The 18,878-nt window shown below is 42.2% G+C and overlaps 1 protein-coding gene across 2 annotated transcripts; it reads left to right on the top strand.

Moving 5' to 3' along the window:
- The first annotated feature begins 1,254 nt into the window (after window positions 1–1,254).
- Window positions 1,255–13,971, top strand: add2 (adducin 2 (beta)). 2 transcript variants are annotated; one of them, XM_068311354.1, is made up of 16 exons: window positions 1,255–1,468; window positions 4,071–4,124; window positions 4,801–4,996; window positions 5,371–5,512; window positions 5,628–5,779; window positions 5,920–6,000; window positions 6,303–6,452; window positions 6,558–6,701; window positions 6,917–7,015; window positions 7,828–8,004; window positions 8,088–8,333; window positions 9,058–9,174; window positions 9,288–9,374; window positions 9,469–9,595; window positions 10,809–10,892; window positions 12,769–13,971. In XM_068311354.1, the coding sequence occupies exons 3-16, from the start codon at window positions 4,850–4,852 to the stop codon at window positions 13,023–13,025; spliced, it is 2,010 nt and encodes a 669-aa protein (XP_068167455.1). In that variant the 5' UTR covers window positions 1,255–1,468; window positions 4,071–4,124; window positions 4,801–4,849; the 3' UTR covers window positions 13,026–13,971. The 2 variants fall into 2 exon arrangements, with proteins under 2 accessions (XP_068167455.1, XP_068167456.1); XM_068311355.1 differs by lacking the exons at window positions 1,255–1,468; window positions 10,809–10,892 and having other exon boundaries at window positions 3,965–4,124.
- Window positions 13,972–18,878: the final 4,907 nt, after the last annotated feature.

The raw sequence follows: 18,878 nt of genomic DNA, 5'->3' as shown, positions 1-18,878 counted from the left end.
ACTACCATCTGTCCTTCTGCGTTCCTCTCCTGGATACCAAACCTGCCCATCACCTCCTCATCACCTCTGTTTCCTGCACCAACATGTTCATTGAAGTCTGTTTTTTTTTTTACGATTTCTGTTTGAATATTATTTGTCAACATTGAATAGAAGGATTCATAGATGCACTCATTAAGTTTAAACCGTCTTCACAGGTGCGAGTTATTGTCCCTCACCTTATCAGGTTGATTAGTAATAAACAGGCTGCTTAGCTTTCTATCTTATCCAAAGCACCTGTCTCTGAAGCATCATTAATTCACTGAAGAACCCAGAAGAAGGCCTTGACAGATTCTCCAGAGGTCTAGGTGATCAGGGGAACTTATCGGATGTTGTCCTAAACTGATTTTTCATTTAATATTTTGTGAAGATAAGGTAAATTCTTCCGTGCAATTTCCTTCAGGATTAATAAAGTATATATCTAAGGTCTGTTTTTTGGGAGTCTCGGATAGATGGAAGATTTTGATGTTGTGTTTAAGTCTCAAGAGGAAAATAGCATCTATTTGTTTTATACACTTTAAGCTCACTAATAATTTATGCGTAAACACCAATAATCTGTACATACTAAGTATAAAATATTTGTATAAAATATATTTAGTACAATTCAAATTGCTCAGGAGCTTATTTTCAAATTATATCCACTCTAAAACAAAGAAATGTGTAGATAAGGTCTCAGTGGCTGACATACATGTGGTATGGTCTAATTGTGTCCCAAATGACACCAGAACAAATCAGCAAATGCCGAACAAGTGGTGTGAGGATGGTAAACAGTGCACTCATGACATGTCCTGTCCAAAGTCAATTTTGGAGTGGAATATTCAAATGCAATTTTTTTTTTTAACAGAATTTAGGTTTCATGGGGTATTGTACTTGGGTGCAACTCTGTCTTGACTTCTTTCAAAGAACAGAAGCTTAGAAGTGAATAAAGTATCCGACACACACTGGTTTACTTTAGAGGCGTCCCCCCCCCTCCCTCTCTCCATCGAGACGTGACGAAGCCATCTCGTCTTCCACATGCTTGTCTCCGTCCCACCAGCAGGTGGCGCCTGTCTGATGTGTTTATTGTCTTGGAAGGGGCCCAGTCAGGTATAAATAACGTTTAGCAGGGAGCATTTGAAATCCACCGGGGCGTCACCTGCGCTTTTCAAAGTGCGTTACTTGGACTGATTCCCTCTGTAACTGCAGGACTGGGAGCTGTGGTGTCAGACTGCAGGCGTGGCAGTGGGCTGGTCCAGCGGCACTGGGAGATAAAAAAAAACCATCAGGGTGTATTGATTTGGTGTGAGCCGAGGCCCTGAAATACTATGACAAAGGAATCTCGGCGTCAGGAGCCCAAACAGATCCATTTATAGCGATTAGTCACATCTGATCATTGAGGGGGACCCGTGGCCGTGCGTCTTCCACGAGGACGCGGTCCTGAGGATGCGCTGAGGTGAGTCCACTCATTAGTGTTCGCGTTAATCCGATGGTGAAATGGCTGGGTGTGTGAGCGCGTAATCCCAGATTGCTGGATGTTTGATCGCATTTAATTTGAAGCCACTTCTGGTTGATGTTAGTTGTTTTTCTCCGTCGCTGATTCTGTATGCTCAGCCATCCTTCGGTGTGGTGCTGTCTCCAGATCAGGCTCGGTCAGAGCACCAGGGCCCATTTGAGCGCTGTGTTGTGTTCGGTTCCGATCGGATGTGTCTTCTGGACGGTTATCATCCGTGTCGTTTTCTGGGGATATTGTGCGGAACGCGGTTAAGATATTTTTTTAATTTGAAAAACGTGATGGTTTTTAATACGTGTTGTGCTTTCTTTCACCCAGAGGTGCGTCGTGCAGCAGCGCCGCATCGCTGCCGGCCTCTGCGTTACGCTGGTGGCCATTAGCGGACCTGCTTTGCTGGTGCTGAGGCTGCGGTGCCTCAGAGTGTTGCTAGGCAGCGATGTAGCAAGGACCGCTAGCGGGCGGAGGATGCTGATAACCTACAAAATTATATCGTACATTCATGTTTCAATGAAATGCTGTAGATAAACAACATGAAGCCCTGCCCCTGAGTGGAACTGCCCTGGCATGGTTTATGCAATCTAGGCATCGGTTCTGCCACAACAGTGTTAGTGAATCTGATGGTCCTAGTTACCCAGCTGATCTACTAACTTTAGTATATCAGGTGTTAAATTACTAACTTACATCAAGCCCATTATTAACCCCATTAAATGATTAAGTGATTACTTTCCATTTACTTGTTAGGGTTACAAACAAGTAATTTTTGTAATACTAACAAGGGTTTCAACATGATGTCAGTATGTCTGATAAATTGCAGGTCCAATTACTGAAAAATAAACCTGAGAATCATTTAACTTTTTGCTTCAGCTGATTTTCTGGTGCTACTCTATGAAGTGTTGTATACATTTACATTTATTGCCAATCTGTGCTCGTCAGAGTGTAACACAAATTTCCCAGGAGAAGCTGTGAAACTAGAACCTACACCTACACCGTCAACAAAATGTATAAATATACTGTATGCATCTACATTATTCATGTGGTAATGCCTTTTTTCTTGCATGCACATCATTTTTGCAACACTCCTTAGTCTTGCTTTACATTTGGAGGCAATGAGTCCATTAATGTGAGGTCTAAACAATCTTATACCCCAGCGAGTTTTACATGGAATTATAATGAATTTTGTTGAAATGATTTATTTAACCTAGGAATGAGCTAGCCATTATGACTTAATCTAAACCAAAGCTAAAAAAAAAATCAATTCAGAACTACTTAGGTCATTACACCACTCTCTGCCTGTCTTTTGCTGGACGTCAGTGCTCAGACACAGACCTGAAACCAATGAATCGATTCACATTTACGTCCATCAATACAGACATGTACGTCTGATGAGAATATGCAGTTCAGTAAATGGCTTAAGATGTATGGGTTAAATTCTGTCGTAGCAGAGCACTGCAGAAACACACCTGGTTAAATAATATGTTTAAGAAAAGATGCCATACCATATAGTAAATGCACTAAAACGATGCACAAAATTCTGCCAGGGGTTTGGGGATTAGTTAAAGAAGAGAAGGTGTCACTTCCCATAATTCCTTACTGTACATGCAACATAAGTGAGACAACGTTGATCAGGCATCACAGTGCAAGTGAGGATAAGACGTGGAGGGTATGTGGTGGGCCAGCAGCCAGATCCTCCCCTTAGTCATTAAAGTTGTCCCTAGAGGGAGATGCTTTCTGTCTGCTTTTTGTCAGCAGCTGGGCCCCCTCTACTCCCAGAGAGAGACGGGGAGAGATGCATCCACATATTATAATAGATACATGTCGGACTGCTGTGTCGAATACAAAAAAATATCCAAAAACCCTCAGCACATTTAAATATTCTGTCTTGCATTTAATGTGTGCGATTGTATGAAACCAGACGCTGGCATTTCAGCACTAAAAGTAAATATCATAGGTTCAATAGTATCATGCTCTTCAGCAGTCTCTGTTAGTAAACCGGAATTCTTTAACTTACATGGAGATTGTCAAATGACTGATGTTTGTGAATAAAGGGATATAATGGAAACCTGTTGTTAGGATGGAGCCCACAGTTTATCCAGACATCTGTCAGAGTTTCTCGTGTGCTGTGTAATGACAGTCAGTGATGCACATGGATCGGATGTAACTTTTTTTTTTTGCTTTTGATTGAGTTCACATTTTATCAGCTTGGTCTGAAGGGCAAAAATGGTTCCTTGACAATAGTAAAGGATAAAGTAAATGAGTTAGTGAGAGACAGGGTGTGGCGTTTTCAGGACCTTATCTGCTGCCTGCAGTAGTCAGTCTGTGTGTGTGTGTGTGTGTGTGTTTGTGTGTGTGAGTGTGTGTGTGTGTGTGTGTCTGTGGTAGAGAGCAGTGCGTGCTTCATTCTGGGAGTGGCCAGTTTTTTTCTAAAGATCCTTACCGTAACTCTTTCTCCAATTACTAAGCTGTATCATCGGCTAACTTCCTGCTGGTGGTTCGGCCGCTGCTGTCTGGATGTGAACTCGTATTTCTAATGCTGCATTTTCTACAGGCCTGCACCCCCACCAGTCAGCATCCAGAGGAATACGGCATCCTGAATGTGACGGTAGGGTTTTCATCCTAATGCTACTCTGTCAGCATGAACAGAAATCGTGGCTGAATGCGTGTCCAAAAAGCCGTTTTCATTGTGCTTGTCATCAGGAAAAAATATTTTAATTTTGATGCAAAGAGATTTGCTCAAGGTTAATTTGTTCAAGGGGGGTGGGCATATTGATTTAGATAATTAATCATTATAGCAATTAATTCTACCGTCACATGATTATGACTGCTGTTTCAAGGGTTTATGATTAATCAGAGCTAAAGTGTTAGTTTTCTGAAATCTTAATTCATAGATTCTGATGCATTTCAGCTTATTTTTTCTTTTTTAATTTTTTTAGATCGTACCTGCCCTGTCATTGTTTCATGACATTCACATAATTTGATTGCTAGGTTTGCTTTGGTTATGTTTAAGGAATAACCTGAACTACAACTACCCATAAAATCACATCTTGTCATATTTGCTGTTTCCCCTTCATCCAGTCTGTGCTGTGCTAAGCTAACCTGCTGCTAACTATAGTATCACATTACTGGGAAACAAGAGAGTGGTGAGGATACACTCATCCTCCTCTTGGAAGGCAAAAAAAAAGAAGCCAAGAAGCATTGTGTATTCTGGAAAGTGTAGTTTATTAGAATGGTACACTTCTTTCTACTTCATTTCTGATGTTGACACATTTCTGTTGCAGTGTTCCCCACCCATTCTTTGATTGTGAGACACGTACTACAAAGTAGAAAATGAGCAAGTCGCCCACCCCGAAAAGCACCCCGGTGCAGCGCAGTCCCAGCGATGGAGCACCAGAGGGCCTTCCGTCTCCTCAGCACCCTACTCCACCAGGGCAGCAGCAGCAGAAGAAACGCATCTCCAGCCTCCTGCAGAGTCCGGTGAGACGGCTGCAGGATTGAACGATGTGTGTTTTCATGCTAGAGTAGATCTGCTCTCAGATGCCACTGGACTGTTTGAACTGCAGCCAGTGCTGGATCTCATTCCCATGACATCACCATACGTATGTTTCTGTGTGTACCATGGGTAGTATGAAGTGAAGCGACTGATGATGAAATGCATGAACACGTTAATATACTCATTCTCATTCTGTCTGTTGTATGTTTGTTCGTGCACACGTTGAATCTTGTGTAAAATTAAATTTGCATAAAATGTATTTAGATTTTTTAGGGCCTTTGATTTTTTTTTTGGCTGAAAGGATTTCTAAGTGTGGCCTGTACGAATGTGTGATGTATTTATATCTGTTTGTTTGCAGTCATTCAGAGAGGAGCTGGATATGCTGATCCAGGAACAGATGAAGAAGGGTGGCAGCTCATCCAATTTATGGGCTCTGAGACAGCTGGCTGATTACATGGCATCACATGGTTCTCCAGCTGCTTTGCCTGTGTCCCCTTCCAGTATGTGCACCATACTTAAAAAGAAAAATCCCTAAATATTAACCTGTGCAATGACATTGTTTTATCACTGCATCGCCTTTATCAGGATGGATGGATTTCTTAAACTTTTTCACAGACATGATGATCGTGACAGCCATCAACGACTTGCATAGCTGGGAGCCTGGAAGCATGGTGAAGGGGGAGAGGCTGATGCGATGCAAGCTGGCCAGCGTCCATCGTCTATTCGACCTCTTCGGCTGGGCCCAGATCAGCCGTACCTGCCTCACCGTGAGCTTCTTTTCATTTCATTTTGCTGTGAACTCACATTTATTGTACAGATTTCTGAACATATAAGTAATGGCAGATAAATATAGTCTGATTGTTGGTCTTCAGAGTTTCGTATACGGGTGTGTCTTCATCCTTGACAGCTGCGTGTTAATAAAGAGCAGGAACACTTCCTGGTGCTTCCAGATGGCCTGGCATACAGTGAGGTGACTGGTTCCAGTCTGGTGAGTAAAACTAATCCCACTTAGTTTAAAGGACACTCATACAGCGGTCCCAATGCAGCTCACATTGTGTGTATTTACTTCTACAAGTTCATTTACATCACAAAGCAAACATGAGGTGTGAAAACACTTCTCAGTATGAAGCAGTCAAATTTAATGAAGTGCAAAGCTTCAGTGAACCTACGCGTGTGGATGGATGTGTAAAGTTGCATAAAGGTTTTATATCCCAAATACCATCTCATCATAATTTTTATGCCAAAAAAAAAAAAAAGTCAAATCTGGCTGGATGTCCATGTGGTTTCCAGGTGAAGGTGAATATCCTGGGTGAGGTGGTGGAGAGGGGCAGCACCAGTCTGGGTGTGGATGCAGACAAGTTCAGCCTGCACTCTGCCATCTACTCGGCCCGGCCAGACGTGCGCTGCCTGTTCCACCTCCATACACCGGCTGCAGCAGCGGTGAGTCACCCGCTAAGAGTCATGACACTTCTGCTGAACAAACATGGAGGAATGAAGGATCGTGTGACTCAAATGTTATTTGATATTATTTTATACTGTCTCCAGGTTTCATCCATGAAGTGTGGCCTGCTGCCCCTTTCCCATGAGGCTTTGCTGGTTGGAGATGTGTCTTATTATGACTACAGTGGAATCATGGAGGAGGAGGAGGACAGAGTGGAGCTGCAGAAGAGTCTGGGGCCGACCTGCAAGGTATGAACACCACAAGGGTAAAAACATTTCATCTTCTAGTAGTGTATCATCTTATTCCTCAAGGAGCTTACAGCAGATTAAATATTGTAGCTGTAGTTGCTGCAAATAGACCAAAGTATAGAATTGGTGTCAATGTGTCCTGACGTGACATTTCCGTACAGCCTGCCACTACTGAAGTGACTGGTTTTTATTCCCATGTAATTGCTGATGTTAAGGTTCTGATCCTGAGGAACCACGGCATTGTTGCTTTGGGAGAGTCTGTGGAAGAGGCCTTCTATTCCATCTACCACATCCAAGCCGCATGCCAGATCCAGGTACCACACACACACACAGACACACACACACACACACACACACACACACACACACACACACACACACACACACACACACACACACACACACAGACACACACACACACACACACACACACATTCAAATAACAGTTGCTACACAGGAGTCTTAAGTACCAGATCAAATGTAACTGAATATGTTTCTAACTGTGGCATTGATCGTTTTGCTTCATTCTCTTTGGAGCTGTTCCATATGTCCGTGCTGATCTTTCTTTAACCTGCTGACCTGTGTATCAGCAAGCATGGTGAAATAAAGCAGATATCTAAGAGGACAAATGGGGAGTCAAAAGAGAAATTAAACCTCAGACCACAGAAATAAATCTGAAACTTCAAAACTCCCAAAAGCTGAACACGCAAAGACTTTCACAAACATATTGCTGCGTGGTTTCATGCACAACAATCCAGTCTTGCAACATAAGCTGAACGGCACGGCACACTTTGGCCCCACCCTGCAGATGGACCATCTCAGACATGGTTTGAAACAGTATGAAGTGGCTGGACTGCTAATGGAAACGCAAATCAAACACAAAACGGTTTGACTTTGCACAACCAGAGCCCCAATTCATTTTAGATGAGTAGGCAATGTGATATAATGCATGCCACAGAGAAGCAGATATTTCGCTGTAGGTCCACTGATATGTGAACCTCACAGTAAATATAGTAGATGCTTTTAAATGAGACGTGGCTTACATTGAAACTTGTAGAAAGAAGAATCAGGAGAGTAGAATTTGAGCTCAGTCATAGTTTCTTGTGCTTTTTTTTTTTTTTTGAAGGTGTCGGCTTTGTGTTCTGCTGGTGGTGAACAGAACCTGATTCTGCTGGACCGCACTATCCATAAACCCAACCCCACTGGGACCGTGGGCTGGGCTGGCTCCACTTTTGGACCCCTGCACAAGAGTCGCATCGGGGAGCACGAGTTTGAAGCCCTAATGAGAACTCTGGATAACTTGGTAGGCAATGATTGTTCAGTATGAACACGTACAGTATTAGTGACAATCAGCAAATCATGTATTATTCATCTGCTGTATTTTAGGGCTACCGTACCGGCTACACGTACCGCTTCCCTGTGCTGCTGGAGCGATCGCGGACGAAGAGGGAGGTGGAGGTGCCTGCGACCGCGACGGCTTTCCACCACTTTGACGATGACAGACTTCACCCAGCTTTGAGGCAGAACCCCTTTGCCCAGCGCCAGCAGCAGGAGAGGACTCGTTGGCTCAACACCCCGAACACCTACCAAAAAGTCAGCCAGGAGCAAGCCAGCCCGGGACACCGCACCACTGTGAGCCACTGAGAAGGCTTTCATTGTGTACACAGATCCCACTGGTTGTCTAAAATTCTTGTGATGGTCTCTGCAGTAGTCATAAAGATTCCGTGCGTCTGTGCTACATCTTGAGTCATATACTGTCAAATTTCCTGCTTACCAGGGAACCATAAATTGACTGACTGGTGATGCGTGGGAATAAAAAAGCCAATCTAAAGTGTGTTCACATCTGGGTTCATAGCCGGACAGATGAATGATGTGAGGTGACGATGCAGAAAGAGAACAGCTGACTCACGATCTTTCCGATGATTAGAAGAGAAAGATAAATGTATTTGATGCGAATGGGGTTGATGTGTATTGTTTGAGTGTGTGTGTGTGTGTGTGTGTGTGTGTGTGTGTGTGTGTGTGTGTGTGTGTGTGTGTGTGTGTGTGTGTGTGTGTGTGTGTGTGTGGAGTGTGGCTGTTGCTTTCTGTTTTCTGCTTTCCTTCGTCCCTCCCACTTCATCCTCCTCCTCCTCTTTTCATCCCCTCCTCTCTTTCCTGCATTGCAGGTGCTTTGTGTTCACTACTGTGGTGCAGAGGCTGACCTCTGGTGGACAAACATCTATATTATCAATGCTGAGCTGTTAAAACATTACTGTAAAAGGGGAAAGGTTATTTTCTAAAGGAAGCATGGAGTTGAATTCTTCTTTAGCTCATCTCTGACTAAATAATACAAATTGGATTCTCCTATTTGCTTTAGTGGTTGAAGACAGAAGAGCTGACTCAAGCCGGCAGCACTGCCATCAAGATAGAGAACCCAAATCAGTTTGTGCCTCTTTTCACCAACCCCCAGGAGGTGATTGAGACACGAAACAAGGTAGTGCTGCCTTTAACACTTTCTGTCTGCTGTAATCCCTGTTATCCCATCTTCATATTCACGGGACTCATGTGAGTCTTAAGAGAAGTGTTACACAAGATGTTTTTATTCAGATTCGGCAGCAGAATCGTCAGGACACGAAGACAGCAGGACCACAGTCTCAAGTCCTCGCCAGCGTTATAACCGGTGACAGTCCTCCAGTAAGACGCAGCCTCGCTGCACATCAGACAGCTGTCTTTTATCCTCTGCAGTGCCCTCATCTTTTATTTTGTTTTTTTCTTGCTTTTGTATCAGTCTCCAGTCAGCCCACCCATGGACCCACCAGAACCAGAACCTCCCAATCCCTTCAACCAGCTGACAGACCAGGAGCTGGAGGAGTACCGTAAGGAGGTGCAGAGGAAACAGGATGGAGGAACCAATGGTACGAGTCTTTCAGCTACCCTTATCTTACTTAGTGAGTAAGTGAACTACATATGAAATGGAAACTAGATTTATCCTTAAAGTAAGCATTAGAAGGTACATTTGAAGTTATTTTAACATTTTTCTTTGAACAAAAGCGTGCTGAATGCGTGAAAACAAAAACATGTCCGTCTCAGCGTATCACACACTGCTCCTTCTGTTTTACACTTTAAAAAAAGACAGCCAGAAGCACAAACTGTAGCGCGCATTAAAGCTACACACAATCACATATGATTTTCCATCAATAATTTGAATAATTTATTGACTAAAATAAAATTAGTAATCCTTTCTCATTCTTTCAGCGACACACCAAAGGATAGGTTAGAGGGAGACGTTTACAGCTCAATATGACACTGTTTCTCCGTGTTCGTGTTCAAGTTATTTTTTTCATGTAGATTTGTCTCCACTGTCTTCACTGTCATTTACTAGCATCCTTTGTTTGTCTGTGTGCCTGCACAGTTTTATAAAGGCAGTTTTAAGGTTCAGTGTGCAGCATTCAGGCGCATTTTATGGTGAAGTTGCAGATTGTAAGAAACTGAATTTCCCTTCTCTCACTTCTCCCGCTGTAAAGCAAATGTTTGCCCATTCTGGGCTCCTATAGAGACACGGTTTCATAATATGGCAAACTCTGTGGAAGAGGACCCTCTCCCTTTGTAGACATAACAAGCTCATCATTGGTAACACAAATAATAATTCAGATTTTCAGGAGAATATCAGTAACAACACAAACGTGAATATTATATTCTGCCCAGAAATCTTGCAACTGGACCTTAAATATTCTATCCACACTTTAATACAATAAAAACTTTCTTCTAACTTCTAGAAGGTGCTGTGTGTAACATTTAAATACCAGTATAAGATTTTCATATTAAATTTAATTCATTCAACCCTCTATCATTGTCAGGAAAGACTTCTGCAATGCATTTTCCCCTGTGAAACATGCAGCAAAATTCTTAAGCTAAATTCTTGCTTCATGCTAAAAGATGTGGTGAAGATGATAGACCGTCTTGATTTGAAATTAGAAAATATGCACCTACTTATTTTGGAAGTTGAAGAGCTACACAGAGCTCCCTGAAACAAACTTGTTTCACTTGTGGCTGTAGTGTCAAATGTATTTTCTGACCCTTCACTGTCCTTTAATGTGTCTGTGTGTGTGTGTTTATTTGTGTACGTAGGGGAGGAAGTGGAAAGTGACAAGGAGTCTACCCCCACTACCTCCCCCACGAAGGGGCCTTTGCCTAGCCAGGCCTCTTTCTCAGGTGAGGCTTGGCAGTAGTGCTGACCATCTCCCCTGCTTGCCTTACATCCTGTGTGTCTGAGTCTCCCAGAGTTAATAAATAATCAGGGACAGCGTAGTGACACGAGGGGCGGCCGTGGCTCAGGTTGTCCAATGATCGCAGGATTGGCGGTTCGTTTCTTGGTCCCGCCCACTCACCTCGGAGTGTGAGCTGACAGCGGGAGGTGTCAGCTATATATACATACATGCAACTAACTAATAATGTGTGTGCTGGAGTGGATTCATAATTTCCCTACGGGGATCAGTATAGTAAATTAGAATTTAAAAAAAATTTTTTTTAAATAAAATTAAAAAAAAGACTCGTGTTTCAAGATTCATGACTGGATCAAAATGACATGATAGCAAATTCAAACACTGCAAGCCATCCTTGACGGTTCAGATGGTGTTTTTGGGATGACAGACAGCATTCCTTCTCCTTCAAACATGCGTAGTCTATTTTTGTCATGTGACCACAACATTTCCTCCTAGTCCTCCTCTGAATCATTCAGGTGTTTATTGGTAAACTTCATAAACTTCTGTGCTTTGTTGAGCAGGTTGACATTGTAGGATAGTTTCATTTTCTTGATGACCACAACCTCATCACATGTAGTTCTGCGGTCACCTTTTTCATGATCATTAAACCTTATGAGCTTGAAATTAAGGGATGTTGAAGCTTGTTTTGTGCTTCTTCCATTTGTGAATAGTCACATAAACCTTCCCAAAAAGCTGCTTGATAATACTCTTGTAGCCAAACCGAGCGTTGTGCAGGTTTATTATCTTGTCCTTTGACAACTTTGGTCTTTGCCATGGCGGAAAGTTTGAGATCTTACTGGGTGATGGTTTCTGTGGATCTGTCTTTTAGATAGGAAAGAAGCTGAGATTAGGAGCACTCACTGAAAAGGCAAAGATTCATTTAACTGCCTCGGGGACACAAAACCAGTCTTTAGTCAGTGGGGAATCAATTTCTCCTTTCACTGGATTAACTGCAAATCAATTTATCAAGCATTAAATGTTTTGTTGTTGCTGATTTTGTGTAACTCATGGCAAAACAAACCTGTCATTAAAGTGATTTTTAATTTCTTTTCCAGTGAACAGTCTTAGAATATCAGCAGAGAATCAAATAATTACTTCTCACTGTGTTTATTCACTAACCCCTAGGAGCGCTAGCAGTTGTAGTAGTAGTACAGTAAGTACTACTATAATTAAGTGCTCACAGAAGTACAAAATAAAATGGAGATATTTATAAGCAGCATCTATGTCCTTATTTTTATGTTAATCCTCAAACCTCCATTGAAGAGTTCATTTTTTGAGCTATTATTGACCTCATGAAAACTGCTGACCTTTGGTTGCCATGGTTATTACATTAACAGTTAGTTACCTGAATGAGAAACACAGAGGGTCCGATTGTTAGCATGTGTATCTTGTTTTCCTCATGAGAAACATTCTGACTTGAAAACACAGATTTGTCTCATGTCCCCCCTGCCAGGGGGGGAAAAAAAATATTCCAACCAGAGATAAAGTGAATGAAAACAATCTGTTCACATTTACATCTACACAAGTCATAATGTTCTCTGAGACATTTTGCATTTGCGTTTGTCCTTCTGTCACCGCTGCTCCTGTTTCTGTTATCTGCATCTGTTATCTCCTTCTGTATTTGTGTGATTCATAGGGCACACTACTACTCCTTTGGTCTCGTCTCTCTAGTAAGTGTAGAGAAAGAGCCAAATCCACGTCTCATTGAGCGAGCATGTTCATCTGCAGTGACATGTCTGGCCTGTAGCTTTGCAGCCCCTACCCACTGCAGCTTCGCTGTCTTCTGAATGTTTTACTGAATGTTTCTTTTTCAATACTCGGAGCAGAGGAGGAGAAAACCAACTCTCCAGCCATGCAGAATGGAGGCGAGGAAGAGAAGCAGACGACAGAGGTGCTGGAGAAAGGGATGAAGGCTCTTTCCACAAATGACACCTCCCCCTCTCCTCCCGCTCTCCCCACCAAACCACAGGGAGGCACTCCAGAGGGTTCGCCGTCCAAGTCCCCGTCCAAGAAGAAAAAGAAGTTTAAGCCGCCATCCTTTCTGAAAAAGAGCAAGAAGCAGAAGGAGAAAGCGGAGGCCTAAGGCCCTCAGATGCTCCAGACCTCGGTGAAATACTACTGTGAAATGTTATCTTAGTGTGTGAAGGAGTCGTAAATGAGTTTATTACATCAGATCTATTCGCCTTCTCTCACTTCAGACATCTTCACACACTGTGTACTAGAATAAACTTCAGATACTTTGCTGTAACACTGGTACTCACTGATCTGATCTGTGCGTTAACTCATCTCTAGCGGGTTAAAAACACTGATAGTTATTTTCACATACTATTTGACCCAGGTCAGAGAGCCTATACTACGTATGTCTTATTTTCACCTGCTGTGCGAGCAAACCGCGCTTAACTTTGCTGTGCAAGTAGTCAAAACATATTCCAGACTGGGATTACTGGTGTCATCCTGTGCACATGCAACTGTTTTACACCATTTTTACATCCACATTTTACGACACAGCAGCAAGTTAAGTTTCTTTGAATTATGCACCCCTTATTCATGCACTTAGCATTTGTATATTGACATTCTAGTATCTGACATTGGTTTATCAGTATAGACACACTGTAGTCATGACTTGGTTCTGTCAGAGAGACTTTGCAGATCTGTTGCAGCGCCTGTAGAAATATACTGATAGCAGCCAACGGTACTCTTCTGAACACTGGTCGTCAGCCTGCTGACACCACATCAGGGATGAACAAGGATAAAGCACGTGTGACAATATACTGACATAAATAAGTTGCTGTTTGCCATTCCAGTCTGGAACACTGATAGAATATACGAACGGTACTGAACATTCCACTTTGTTTCTTTCAACCGTATGTGTGCAAGATACCTCTTAACAGTTGCAATTATTTTCTGTTTTAAACGAGTAGCTGTTGATGCTAATGTGACGTTTGCTCATTTCGTTTATTTTATGTTATATATTTAAGTGAGTGTTGCAAGGTTACCATGTATCAGTCATTAAAAAAAGTTTGATTTAACCACTATTGGGTCGTCTGTCTGTCCAACATGACTGCACAAAAACTACAAGACCTTCATTAAAATTGGTAGTGGTTGGGAACATACAGGTGGATTTTATGGGTGATCCAGCGACTTATACTCAGGAGTGACTTATATATTTAAATGAGGCCATGCCGATGTGTTGACCATTTGAACTGATTCAATCAGCCCAAAGGAGTCCAAAAGGCCATAAATTCTATACAGTGATTTAACTGAATGGAAAAGAAACACAAACATTCAAGTCCCCACAAATCAAGAGCTAATCCAACTTTGAAATCAAATCAGGACAAAAGCCTTGAATGACATCCCTGTTGATTTTTGTTGGGTAATAAAACAGCTGTAATTCAAAGCTGGAATATTTATGAGCTGTAATATAACATACATGTAACTGTAACTTAACCCTATGTATTAAAGGCAAAACAAGAACAAACATGACTGTTAAAAATTATTCAGAGTTCAAGTATTAATCAGACATTTGGGACATTTTTGTGGTTGGTTTGTGCAGTCCTTCAGTTCTAGATCAGGTCCAGAAAAGTCTCCTGTACCTCTTCTTTTTCTTTTTCTACTGAAGTAGGGCCACAGGTTCTTCCAACTGGTATATCATGGCTTTGTTTATACACTCCTGCACTTTCTGCAGCAAGGTGGTTTTCACCGACTCTGTCTCTTGGAGGAGAGATGACCTTTCTTTCTTCCACTGGGTATGGTAGCTTGTTGACTCTGAGCTCCAGATGGTCCTTGAAGAGAGACGGCTTCTCCTCCTTCTAGTTCACCTTATTGTTCTGAAAGCGAAGCTCAGCCTCTTTCAGAGGAGCTTTCATGGTGGGTGTCTTCTCCTGCTACAGACGTGTTCACAGACTTTAATCCAGGTCTTTGAGCCTGTCCAGCTGTCCTTGCAGGTCAGCAGTATACGAGCAGTCTGCTGCTCCAGCCTGGTCTTGATGTTCAGTAAAGGTTTCTAACTGGGACCTCTGACCCTCATCTTTCTCTTTGTGCTCCTTTTAGTCTGAGCCAGAAGGGCTCAGCCTTCCTTTGGTTGAGGTTGGTGGCAGGTTTGAGTAAACTGGTTGTACTTTTGGATTGAGCAAGCTGGGCTTACAGACCATGGATTTCCCTCTCCATCTGCACCTTGTCCAGGGGCCAGGAGGTCCCGGCTTTATAACTTTTTGGAAAAAAGCTGTCAGCACGTCCACCTCGATCTACATTTGGATTCTGCCTTCAACACTTAATAAATGATCTTCTTGCTTAATTTTAGCATCAATTTTTGTTATTTGCTGCATTGATTAAGACATTTATCAATATTAGCAAGACCCATGTAAATTACACAGGTAGATTAAGCCTTCATTTACTTTTATTTGATCGTACGCACTGTACTGTTTTAGTGTGTGTGGGGGGGGTTTACTGCCTGTGGGTCTGAGAGGACTGTAATTTCATCTTTGCTGTATGTCATGCATATATGGTGCATTTGACAATAAAGTTGGCGGAAGGTGGCGTGGTGGATAGCGCTGTCGCCTCACAACACAGCGGGTCCGGGTTCGAGTCCCGCTCTGTGCGGAGTTTGTATGTTCTCCCCATGTCTGCGTGGGTTCTCTCCAGGTTCTCCGGCTTCCTCCCTCCTTCAAAAGCATGCGCTTCAGGTGAAATGGGGGCGGCAGTAGCTCAATCCACTAAGCCTTGGTTGGCGACCAGAAGTCGCCGATTCAAGACCCAGTGTAGACCAAAAACATCTGGAGTGTAAGCGGGCAGTGGAAGGTGCCAGCTCATCTCCCGAGCACTGCTGAGGTGCCCCTGAGCAAGGCACGCTCCCCTCCCCTCCACAAGCTGCTCATTTGGGGCAAACCAAAGACGGAGCTGCTTGTCACTGTGCCTCCCGCTTGTATTTACTGCATACCAGCAGGCTCCTGGTGTGTGTTTAGTTGTTTCAAGGGCCTGTACACACATATACTGTATATGCATGTTTAAAAAAATACTAACCATGAGTGAAAACATAATAATTTCCCCAAAGGTATTACTAAAGTGTATCTCTTGTTCTTCTTCTTGATTGGCAAGTATAAAATTACCCTTAGGTGTGAGTGTCAGCATAAATTGGGTATAGAAAATGGACGGATGGATGGATGGATGAATGGATGGATGGAGAATGTTGTGCATATATGGTACATTTGACAAAAAAGTTGACTATGACTTTGTTGTCACCATATACTAAAGTGTACAATAAAATTTAAATGGGGTAGCCAAGTGACTGGGTAAGTGAAAAAGAGAATCAGGTTCTCAGAAAGTTAACAGTTTATCAACTGACTCTTTCAAGCTTTGATCTTGACTTGTTTTAATGTCAAGATCAAAAAACATGCCAAGCCTTTTGATCTTGACATGTTTTTTCATGTCAAGATCAAAACGCACAATTAGTTATATACGGGAATGGCAGGGTTAATTTCTGGCGTCACTGAAAATGTTGTGGAATACATATATGCCAAATGGAGGATATGAATATGATTCACTGGAAATACGCCGCATGGATGGGTTAGTAGAAAGACAATGGTCCAGCTTAGATTTTACCCCCACTCGTGATTTGAATAAAACTGCACCAGAACCGATACTGAAGAACCAAAGTGAAAATAAAGAATCTTCACTAAGTAGAGAGACGAAAGACAGGCACGAAAACTTGAACCATCAGATTCTCCAGTTTAAGGTTCTTTGTGAAAATCAAAAATATGAAAATGAAGATCTGAAGACAAAATTGCAAAAGACCCAGGAAACAGAGAGGTCTTTAATCATGAAGAAATGCTCACTGGATAGTGAACTACTGCACTACCAATCTCTAATACAGGAGCTGAGGGATGAAAACAGCATAATTAAAAGAGATGAGAAGATTCTTAAAGACCAGCTGAAGGAAGTCACGAAAAATATGGATGGTGAGCTAAATCAATCCAAGGCTCTGACGAAGAAACACACTGATGAGAACCAAACTCTAAAAAATTATGTTGAGGATCTTCAGTCCCGGCTGAGGGAGGCTGAGTTTCATCTGGTTGAAAAAGATAATGCTCTAAAATCTTTGAATGAAACAAGCCACACAGAAGTCCAAGAACTTGAGAAGAATAAGAAGAATCAACATAAACATATATGTTTTCTCACTTCTGAGCTAGCCTACTTTAAAAGTTTGAACGAAACAAACCAAAAAGAGATTGAAAATCTACAAGCAGAAGTCCATGACCATCAGACGGCAAGGGAAGTTTTGGAGAATGACAAAAAAACCATTGTCAATCTCACTCAGGAAAACCAAAATCAAATGAAAGATATACAAAATCTCCAACACCAGCTGTGGGAGGCGAAGCAAGTGATCAACGAAAAAGACAGTCTTCTACAATCACTGAAAAAACAAAACCAAACAGAAGTCCAAGGTCTCCGGGCAGAATTACGGAGTCATGAAGCTCATAACCACAATCAAAATGAACGCGTAGGTGAACTTACTGCTGAGGTGGACCACCTTAAAAGTTTGAACAAGAAAAAACAGGAAGAGATTGAAAGCCTTAGGGCAGTGCAGCGCGATCATCTGGGGTCTCAGAAGAACCAAATTGATGAAAATAAAAACTTAATGCGCTCTGTGCAAAATCTTCAATGCCAGCTGAAAGAGGCCAACCAAGTGTTCCACGAAAAGGACAACCTTCTACAATCACTAAGAGAACAAAACCAAACAGAAGTCCAAGGTCTTCAGGCAGAATTGCAGCGTCTAGAGGAGGATAATCACGATCAAAATGAACGTATAGGAGAACTTGCTGCTGAGATTGACCACCTTAAAAGTTTGAACCAAATAAAACAGGAAGAGAGTGAAAACCACTGGGCAGCAGTGAGTGATTTTCAGGAGGCTCAGAAGAATCAAATTAATGAAAACAAAAACCTGAAGCGCACTGTGCAAAGTCTTCAACGCCAGCTGGAAGAGGTCAATCAAGGGTTCCACGAAAAGGACAACCTTCTACAATCACTGAAAAACCAAAACCAAAAAGAAGTTCGAGATGTGCAGGCAGAATTGCGGAGTCAAGAAGAGCATAATTACAGTCAAAATGAACGTATAGGTGAACTCACCGCTGAGGTGAATCGCCTTAAAGGTTTGAACGAGAAAAAACAGGAAGAGATTGAAAGCCTCTGGGCAGCAGTGACTGATCATCAGGAGGTTCAGAGGAATCAAATTGATGAGAACAAAAACCTGAACATCACTGTGCAAAATCTCCAGTCTCAACTGAATGAAGCCAACAAAGTGATCCAAGAAAAAACCAAACTGGAAAAGAGAATCCAGAAAGACATTCAAGATACGAGAGCAGAGATGAAACAGCTTGAGAAGAGCAACAACACTTTGAACAGACCAGTGGACAATCCGCTGGGATTCTTTTGGCGTTCTAGAAATTTCGCGATCACATCTTTGACAGCAGCTTCTGGTTTAGCTTTTCTGTTAATTCCAGATTTAAACAGAAGCATCTTCAAACTGTTCGAACCCTATTTTAAATGGGATCGGCCTCCTCCTATATAAATTACAGAACACACAACTGACCATTTGTCTGGACTGATCTCTGGCCATTCCTTCTCAGTCACAAGTCTCAGATTACTTTTATGTTTGAATTTTAAGTGTCTGAAGTCAACAGAAGTACTGTGTATTGTAATACCTGTATTTTAATTCAATATTAATTTAATTTTCACTTTGTAGTTATATTAATTGTGATGGGTTCCATTCCATCCGAGGCCTTTCTGTGCAGAGTTTTCATGTTCTCCCTGTGTCTATATGGGTTCTCTGGTTACTCTGGCTTTGTCACATCTCCCAAAAAAAGGAATTACCCACTGAGTGCACCTGCAATTAACTGCCCACTTATCCAGAGTGTGCCCTACATCATGCCTTATCTTAGCA

Source organism: Antennarius striatus, chromosome 3 (assembly GCF_040054535.1).
Source record: "Antennarius striatus isolate MH-2024 chromosome 3, ASM4005453v1, whole genome shotgun sequence".
Classification (NCBI taxonomy): Eukaryota; Metazoa; Chordata; class Actinopteri; order Lophiiformes; family Antennariidae; genus Antennarius; species Antennarius striatus.
Note: the sequence above shows the minus strand (reverse complement) of the source record. Positions and strands in the feature narration are given on the sequence as shown.